General features: G+C 36.8%; 1 protein-coding gene across 1 annotated transcript in view; it reads right to left on the bottom strand.

Moving 5' to 3' along the window:
- PIEZO2 (piezo type mechanosensitive ion channel component 2) overlaps positions 1–10,132 on the bottom strand; it is a 236,222-nt gene extending 226,090 nt beyond the window's left edge. Inside the window, exon 1 of the mRNA XM_031058868.1 lies at positions 10,009–10,132. Coding sequence (XP_030914728.1) covers positions 10,009–10,132 — 124 coding nt within the window. The remainder of the gene's footprint in view (positions 1–10,008) is intronic.
- Between the last annotated feature and the right edge of the window lie 216 nt (positions 10,133–10,348).

Below are 10,348 nucleotides of genomic sequence, written 5' to 3'. Positions count from 1 at the left end.
TGAACACTATTTATTTATTTTATGAAAAAAATCCAACTCACATTACTGTCATTCAAATATAAACAGTAGTGACAAAAAGCCATTCTCATGAAAAATTTAATCCAAGCTTTGTGAGAGTTTGTAAATGAGCAGTTTCCTTCCTGACAATTCAGCCCCCTGTGATTGCAACTCCAGACAGCTTGCATATGTTTCAGACAATGGAGATAGAAGGAGGAGAGGGCATTCTTCTTCCACTTACCAGTCGCCAATGATTTGAAAACCTTCCTTGTCAGTTGTGCCTCTGTTGGTGACCAGTGCTGCAAAAACCAGGGAAATTAAGAGAAGCACCTTCCAGTCAGATGATCGATAGATGTGCCCTAGTGGCACTAGAACCAGGATTACTTAAGATCCAGGAAGATCTTAAATGTTTCTTGAAACCCAAATGATTCCATGATAACAGCTGCTCCATATTCCTGTCTTCAGGAATGGGTTCCAAAACCAGCCTTTGCTCTTCACCCATAAAGGCATGACAAGTCCTCAGGCTGAGTGGAGCACCACAACTACACAAACTACATAGACATTTGTCTAGATGTGCTGGAAGATACCAGGGCCTGTAACACTGCAGCACCAAATGATTTCTCAGAACAAGCAGAAATACAACTGGTGAACAACCAAGACTTTGCTACTTAGTTCTCCTTTAACTCTTAAATCCTTTGAAAAACAAGTAGTTCATAAAAGAGTGTCCGTGTCTCACACCCTCCTAGTTTCTTGTTCAGCCGCTTAGCAAGGGTACTTCTGTGTTCATGAAAGGAGCGAAGCAGCTGGAGCACAAACCATCAGACTATTCTACTAGGAGACAACAAAAAAGACCTGTTAAGTCATACAACTAACAAGTGGAAAGGAAGGTAGATGATTTCAAGAGAAGGAAAGAAAAATACAAGGATGCAGTATTCTTATAGTGGAGACTGTCTCTGAGGCTCACTATGACATGAAAGTACAGTGCTGATCTGCAAAGAATTAACACCAATCTAGATTTCTACTTTAGGCTTCACAAATTCCTGGGGATGCGGAATCTGGATTCAAATCCATTATAGACACAGGAGCATCCACGGGAAGTCAGGCTTAGCTATGAAATCTGATAAAAGAGGCCTAATATCTACCAATTACTGTGCTCTAAAGGCAGTATTCTTTTCTGTCATAATAAGCTCCTGTCAAAATTACATACTTTTCCATGTGTGAGGATGAAATTCAGAGTAAAAGAAAAAAAATCCATGCTTAGCACTTTACTTGAGGAGCAAATCTCTTGCTGACAAGAACCTATTTGAAATAAGGTCAAATGAGAAGGGAAAACACAGAAGAAAAATAAATTACATATGAATTTTAAAGAAATAGTGTCTACCTCAGTGGACAAATTTCTGGTGCTACCAGAGAGTAATTCATAGCAAAAAGCTGGTGCCAAGACACTGCAATGAGAAGTCAAGCTGATGCCATCACCTGCCTTGCTGTCTAATTCAGTCCAAGGCTCACTTCTTAATGCTCTTCAGACACCATCTGGTGTAATAGATTCAGGATGTGACTCTCTGTAGTGTGACTGCCTTCAAACAAGGCAATAGAATTGGAGTGAATGGGAACAGCTGCACTCCTTTTGAAAAACTGCACTGATTTTATTGGAATTCCTCTCACCTACAGATCAGCCATAATAATAAAAAAACATACCTATTAGCTTACTGGGTTTTTATACCCTTCCTGTAAGAAAGCATGATAAAACTTTGTTGTTTAACATATAGGAGTATGAGAGATGAGAATAGGAAGGCCCAAAATGTGTTTTAAATTCTTCTGACTCTTTCATTTTCCAAAGCCAAGCATAATCCTTTAAAACAATATACAGTTCTTCTGACTGTTGAACTCTTGAAAACAGTTCTGATGACCACAGTAAGGATACAAATCTTCCAACACTGTCCATCTCCTTAACCAAACCACCAGACAGTTTCAAGCCAGCAACTGTTAACTCAGCCTAATGTAAAATAAAACAAATAACCCTCCCCAAACTACTCAAAACATGGATAGAAAACCTTGGCAAACCATCTGACTCTCACCATTTATATACAGGTTTTCTGGAGGCATTGGGCAAGTGATTTCGGTAATGTGGGTTTAGAGGCATCGGCTGGGTTATTCTACTTCCCATCATCACAGGATATATTCTGGTTCATAAAAGGATTATATTCCACTTTGAAGTTAGATGGGTCTTTAGGCCCACTCTGTTCATTAGAAGCCTGAAACCTAGAAAACTATCTCTGGTCCACCATGCATACACAGTTTCTAGATGGTGTGCTAGCAACCCCATTTAACCCCATTTAACTTTCTCCTCAAGTCCAAATCCAAAATGATGATTTCCCTTTGCAGACTGAAAAAGTAGGAAATCTATTTTAATTTATGAGATGCATTGTTTTTATCTTATTTGTGTACATTAGCATCAGCTTCTTGGGACTCAATCTGAATTGACCTTACCAAAGTATTATCTAGGTTGCTTAGCACAACTCGGTTTTAGAACCGACATTTTCATTTAATCTCTTTTTTTCCAGTAGCCTCAAGATACTTATTTATTCTGCTCTAATGAATATACTCCAAAATTTGAAAAAATACAAGTTCACAGTAGTTCATATCACAGGAGTTCACATGCCAGAGCATTTCCTCTTATTTTCTGTATTTGAGCTAATATTTTCATTCTTCAATTTAGGGTATCACACTCGGGTTTAGGGCGGACATTATGCAGTCTCTAAAACTTTAACATTTAAACTCCTTGGGTCTTACTTCTTCCTCACAAACAGTAAGTTTTCTTTTTCCAGCCTCTTTCCCAGGTGGTGCTTTAGCCTTTGTCTTTGTGTTTAATAGCATTGCCCTGATTCAAAACTGAAGCACACAATCCTGTCTAAAATTTGGGGTATACCTAGATGATATTTGATTCCTACTTCATCCTTACTGCAAGCCATGCTTTTAATTATTTTATATTCATATAGATAAACACATTTTATTCCTTGTTCCACTTTCCTTGGAAGAGTTTAACTCAGCTTGACTTCTGGCAAATTCTATTTCATCTGACCACTTCTGACCTCTAAGATTATTCCCCTTTTACTCATTCCTTTCAAACTCTGTTTATTCTTAATGTTGTTTGTGGGAGTTGTTAGTCAGCAAGTTAGGTCTGGACTTCACCTCCAAAAGCCACCCGCGTTTGAGATGGGAGTTCTAGAAAGATTGTTGCATTTTTTACTAGAAAATGTCACCACATCCAGATGCTTGAGCTCTTCAGTCACTAATTTCCCTGAACTTATGTTGCACTTCAGGTTAAGAAAACCTTAAAGATTATTTTCTGTTAATTTTGGATCATAAGAATAGTGATGACTAACTCTCTCTGACGTCCGTAGTCCCTCCAAACCTAATTTTAAAATAACACTGACTCTTCACAAGTCAGTAATTGTTTAAGAAGTTGCATGCCCTAGGGAAATATTCGGCTGTATGGTTATTAGGATCATTCATCCTCTAATTTATAGTAGACCATAACAATTGCATGTTGATTTTCTCCTCTAGTATTATCTGAATCTGGCCAAGATCTTATCAACCTCCTACCTTCTTCCTGAAATGTAATTTTGACTTTTAAATGACTCTAGTGTAGAAGTGGATTCAAAAATATCCCTGCAATTTCTTTCCAATCCACTTGCTCATTGACAGAGCTGAAAAGCTCCAGCACTGTAAACATTTTTTATTCCCTTTTAACTCTGTATCACAGCTTTTGACAGAGCTCGATCAAGAGGTCTCAGAACCATCAGAAGGGAACTTTGCTGCCTCCAGGGCTGGTCCATTCCCACTGCAGGGAAAATAGGGTAGGAGAAAGTTCCTGGCGTGGATGGAAGGTCATGATTCCTGATGTGTATAATGCACATAAAATAACCAAATTATGCCAATGAATCAAAAAAGGGGGGGAAAAAAGGCTCATTGAAACAAAAAACTAGAAGCGTAACAGTTCTCCAATCATTTACGTACAAAGTGCACTAAAAAGAACAAAGGCAATTTAAGTCGGAGAAATTCATGCTTAAGGACAAAGAAGAGAGAACAAATTCTTGAAGTTTGGCTGGCCTGGCACACCCAGCACCACCCTCTTTCCATCATAATTTGTGGCCTGACTAATCAGAACTAGGATTACTGGAAAACATGGTGGACATTCAATCCTATTTTACATTCTAAGGTGCTGCTATTTTTATATGATTTTGTAAAACACATTTTCATAAGTTTATTATTTAACTCAATTTAAAAACATGACATAAAGTCATTCTGAGTTTAAAATCCTTTCACAAACACAGTAAGCCTACATCAGATCCCAAATTTGAGAATGTGAGCACATTCAGGAAAGTGCTTTTGTCAGTGCTCAACTTCACAGCTGGGTTCTAAACAACATTTTCTGTGCTTATCTCATTCAAACTCATGGCAGAAATTTCTACTCACACTTTAGTGGCATTAGATAGGAGGACAGCTAGCTCACAGCAAACTCCCCTAATCTACCATGCTGTTTCTCAATTGCATTCCCATTTCTGCGCTCTTTCACCTTCCAAATACAACAAAAATAAAAATTTTATTTTGCACATCCTTCCTGGAAAGGAAGAAAATTGACAAATTTTCAATTATTTTAAAAAAGAAAAACAGAAAGGACAGCTAGAAAAGTCACCTTCAGAAGCTCTATAAATTAAAATTGATATTATTAGGTGTTGCATGTAGCTTAATGAATCAGGGGAAAAAATGCAAGAACATTTTCAAACTTATTGCCAAGAAGAAAAATTCCTTCTTTGCACCTCTAAATTACTTCTCTATGTAATAAATTGGAATTTACTTATACTTTGGGGTAAAAAGGAAGCTTGGGTTTGGCTTTAGCTCTTTAGTCATGGCTAGAGTTAAATTAAACAAATTTAATTTAATTTAAGAGTTTTATTAAACCATGGCATGTTTAGTCTGAAGCTGACTATCACCAGGGCAGGGTGATCAGGGCAGGGCTCGGGATCAACTTGAAACATTAAAATAACTAAAGAGATCACTTTCAGGTCAACTGGAATTGTCTTTTTTCTTTCCCTAAAACAAAAGCTATTTAAAACATCAGCAGAAATATTGCTTCAAAATTAATAAAATAAAATAATACAAAACCCAATGCAGCTATAAAAATGCTCATTCCTACAATGAAAGCAGTTTGTGATAGTGTCAGCCTTCCTTAAACTAGCTTTTTCTTGTATAATTTAGGATTTCCACCTCTATCCAAGAAACCCCACACCAGTCTAATTCCAAACACCTTATTTCAAAAGCCTCTGAAGAATTTTTGCCCTTTTTACCAAGACTCATTTCCCTTCTCTACATTTTAATCTTTCCAATGACTCATGTCATCAATAATCACACAAAAGAAAGTCTGAATCAAATAGTTAATTGCAAGTTAAAAATTTTTCTAGTTATTCCTCCTCTAGTTATTTCTCCTGACTTCTGATTCTTGTCCCAGCTCTGATGGTTCTGCTTTGCTTGCAAGTCTTCAGTCAACATGCCGCTGAGTTTCTGACATCCAAAAACATTGCCAGCACTCAAATAAAACATGGTAATGAAAATGGGTGACACACTGTCTAATCAACCATTTACTGGGAATCCCTGCTTACAGTCTAGTCTGTGAAAGCTCAAAAGTGAAACAGCTCAGGCGCTGGAGTGTCCATCCTTAGAGTGGCGTACCCATTTGGGAAAAGCATTACGAGGCAGTGAGCAAGTCAAGAGTGAGTATTTGTTATCACACACAAGAAAAATACAAGTCTTGCACCCAACACTGTCAGTCCAATGCTTCTTCTGAGTTCACATTTATCTAGCTGAAGGGGGTTCTAATTCATCTCCTAAGAAAATGTTTTGGTCCTAAATAGTGAGAGAGCATAAAGCACCAATAACAGAAATGTTCATGGACTCTTAAGATACAAGAGTATTTGTGAAAGCGGTTAATGTAAAGATATGGCTCCATTTTCACTCTCACATTGCTAAAATTTCCAAGAACAGGTACTTATTGGATTTGGCCCACTGATTATAAATAACACACTGTCCACTCCCAAGAGAATACCTTATAATGTTGGGAGTGGAGAAACCCAGCTGAGATGCAGTGTTGTAAGTCAAAGGATGTTTATGTAGCAGCCTCGCGTGTCTCCATAAAAAACATGTGCCCAATCCTGTAGAAATCCCACTTGTTACTGCTCAACAGCATTTTCTAACTTATAAAAGAAGTGAATGAGTGTAGAAAGATTACTAGTAATTGTAGAATTGATGAGCACACATAGGGGCATTGTTCTCGCATGAAACTCAAAATAATGTTTGCATAAAGTTTTTTCCCATATTCACTTGGATCAATACTCTCCTGAAAACTTTCAGCTATATTTGGTGACCTGAATTTGTTACTGCAACTCTTCTGTATCTTACAATTCTGTGCAGATTACTGCAAATCACAAACCCTCTAATATCTGCAAAACAAATTTTATTGTTCAATTTCTTTACCATCGTTTCAGCCATGCTCAGAATAATGCTGAATTAACAAATTTTTAATTATATTTCATCATTTTATCAATCTAAACATTTTTAAAACATCATTTTTACTGATCTGAGTGCTGCAACAAGTTCATTTTTCCCAGAGATACAAGTTTTGTCTTCCTGAGCAGTGAATTAATTCAGAAGCAAACCCATTCTTTTTGCCATTAACAGAAGTAGATTGAGCAAAACCTATTCCATGTGTAAAATTAACTGATTCCCTCCCTCATTTTTTTTATTTACATCATGACTGGCTACGGAGTCTTATTAATTAAAAAATATGAAATTAAATAAAGTGAAATAAAACCTATCTAAATGTAAAATCACATCTCTTACTGGGGAAAAAAAGCCACATAAAACAGGTAATTTAGTACAGCTAAATAAGCCATTTGCCCAAGACTGGACCAATCTATGTTGTCATGTTTTATTATTTCTATAAAAACATCATGTACAAGCCTTTATTAAGGATGAAGATATAACTGCAGTAGACATTAGACACAAAGGAAAAAACATGTCACTAATATAAGCAATCTCACAGCCAAAGAAGTTAGAAACTAGACTGTTGCACAATTTACCATGTATTTGTCAGCTCCAGAGAAATAGGAAACAAATCAGTTACTGAATTTAGAGATAATTCATGTAGAAGAATTACTGCTGAAATCACAGGGCTTCACTACACATACAAAGAGGTAAATGCCTCAAAAACTGTTCCCATTAGAAACCCTTGAAAAATTGCTCAGGCTTTAAGTTACTCCTGTAGACAAGAAGATGTTATTTTCAATTAATGTTTTTTACACAGTTTTCTCAACCTATGTTCCATAGGTTAGTTTTAAGATGCTGACAGGTGAAATACCAACCTCTTTAGAAGTATAGGAGACAAATCCTTCAGTTAGAATTGAAACTAATACATGGAACATAGGCAGAGACATACACAGTGAATTATATCTTCATGTTTAAGGATTAATATTACTTTGTCTTAGTAATTAACCTTTTTTATGAGATTAAATATTTAAGGGGGCAAGAAGGAAAAAAATTACTCATTAATCTTTAAACACCATCTGAACTATTTGAGCGAGTATAATAGTTTTTCTCTAGTGTTTCTAAACTTTTAAGTTTCTGTCAAAATTTAAATTAAACTAGAGAGATATCATCCATTTCAGAATAATTTCTAATTCTATATCCTGTAAAACCCTTCAGCTTGGTGGAGAGAAGCTCCATAAGTTTAGGAACTGTAAAGTGCAAGGTGACAAACTGGGAAAACAGATGAAAGAGCAAGAGATAGGAAATCTGGTCAGAGATTTTGACTGAAGAGCTAAGTGTATCAGCAGATGATGAGGAAAAAAAATTAGTGGAAAGCTAGAAAGTTTAAAAGAATTTTAAAAATTTAATCAAAGCAAACAGAATTTCAAGAAAAAAATATTATCTGAGTGACAGAAGTATTAGGGGGAAAATACAAGTAAAGTACATAAACATAGATTTGGTTTGGTTTTGGGTTTTTTTTAGTAAAGTTTAATTTATTTATTTTTTGACTCTGATTTACTAGTGGTTTGGCCAGTTTTAGCTAAAACATTTAAACATTTCCTCTTTCTTTTCCATCTTCTGGACACAAAAAAAAAATCCCCACAACAACCTTCAACAGTTTCTAGAGAGATACACCTACACATACACACACACACAGAGTTTAGAAATGTGACAGGGACAGTGGGCAGAGTGGGTACACTCATAAATATTAATTTTTTATAAGAAATTAATTCAGACAAACACATCATACATAACATGACATTCAGGTGAAGTGCAATGCAATGTGATACACAATACAGGGAAACTATCCAAAGTCCTAAGAAAGCATTTTCCTCTGAGTAGAGATTGCTACAATCAGTGATGCAAACTAGATTATTCTATTAAGTCACACAGGAATTAGCCCTAATCAAATAGACCTTTTTTTTTATACTCCAAAAGAAGAGAATTTGTATGTCTCTCCACTCTCACTCTTGTTTATCCTGTCAAACACTTCTCCTGGCACACACAGAAGGGGCAACAAAAGTAAAACACACAAAACCTATAGGGTAATTGCATATTATCTGCAATAAAATATTGGAAGAGCTGCAATCAAATTCCCAATGAGTCTTTCCCTCTCAATTCATACCTTCAGCAGCTTTAAGAGAAACTCTAACTCACAGCTGCACATTTACTGATGTTCCATGCTTACACTGTCCTTGTAATATTCCTCTGTAAAAAGACTGACAGCCTCACCAAGAGTGGGATTTCCCACTTTTTATGCTTGCTTAATTTATTTTTCAGGCCTGTTTTTCCTGGTTCCACTGGCTACTGACACAGACAGCAAAAACTGAGCCCACCCAATTGGTATGGATCCCACCAAAAGACAGGAACACCTGACCTACAAAGACAGGCTTTGAAGAAGAACTGGGATTGTTCAGACTGGAGAAGAGAGGGCTCCAGGGAGAACTCACTGCAGCATTCCTGTACTTAAAAGAAGTCTTATAAAAAGGAAGGATAGGGACTTCTTGGGTAGATAGTGACAGGACAACAGGCAATGGTTTAAAACTGAGAGAGGGTAGGTTTGGATGAGATACTAGGAAGAAATTCTTTACTCAGAAGGTGGTGAAAAACTGGAACAGAGTGCCCAGAGAAGCTGTGAATATCCCATTCCTGGAAGTGTTCCAGGACAGGTTGGATGGGGCCCTGAGCAACCTGATCTAGTGAGTGACATCTCTGTCTATGGAACCAGATGATCTTTAAGGTCCCTTCCAACCCTAAGCATTCTATGATTCTATACTAATCAAAGCTTTGTAATTTAAAATACATAAACCATTTACAGGCCTATAAAGAACCTCTTTCCTCCCTCATTACAGGGGAATGTAAATACCAAGTATTCCATTCTTGCTCTGGCACACCTCTGTATGTGATACATAAATGCTTGAATGCCTGATGCAGTCATTCGTAATCTCTAAAAACAAGCCCTTCAAGTTATGTTTGCTAAGGCAGTAGTATAATTCAGGATGACAGTTGTTTAAATAAGTACCTAAAATACAACTGAATGAAAAATCTGTATCAAACTTAATTCTCATAATTAACTACCAATTCAGACCTAGAGCAAATCTAGATAAGATGGCCTTGGGAAGGTTCTGAAAACTCATTTTTCACCCAGACCACATCAGTATTCCAGAGGAAATAATGTCATAAAAAGGAATGCCCAGCAGTGCTATCAGACAGCCCTGATGCAATTTGAGGCAAACATGGTTAGAAGTCCTTGGGCACCAAAGCCAGCATATTGTAAAACTACGTCAGGGAATTTATAGTATGTATTACAAGTCACATCACTTAATGAGGGGGAAGCACTCAGGACTTCACCTTCTACTCAACCAAAGCTTTTGCATGTACTCTGTGCACCACAGACTCTGAAGAATGAAGCAATGAACTTCTTACCTTGCATGGTTGCTTTTGTGGGTTCTGAAAACAGAGGAATGAGCAGGAGGTAGATGAGGTAGACAAAGGAGAGCCCATTGTAACGGAAAGCACAGGCTGCAACGAGAGAAAAGAAAAACAACATATTGTTTAATTGGCCGGATAAAACCAAATTCAATGGCACAAAGTATTTCCCACTTGAGTTTATAATTGACCTTATCACCTTTTGACAACTTATTTAAACCATTTTTTTCCACAGGTATCCGTGTTTATGCTTAAAATAAATATTAGAATCAAAGGTTAGGTCAGGTTGGAAGGAACTAAAGTGGGTCATCTGGCCCAGCCTCCCTGCTCAAGCAGG

Source organism: Geospiza fortis, unplaced genomic scaffold (genome assembly GCF_000277835.1).
Source record: "Geospiza fortis unplaced genomic scaffold, GeoFor_1.0 scaffold100, whole genome shotgun sequence".
Classification (NCBI taxonomy): Eukaryota; Metazoa; Chordata; class Aves; order Passeriformes; family Thraupidae; genus Geospiza; species Geospiza fortis.
Note: the sequence above shows the minus strand (reverse complement) of the source record. Positions and strands in the feature narration are given on the sequence as shown.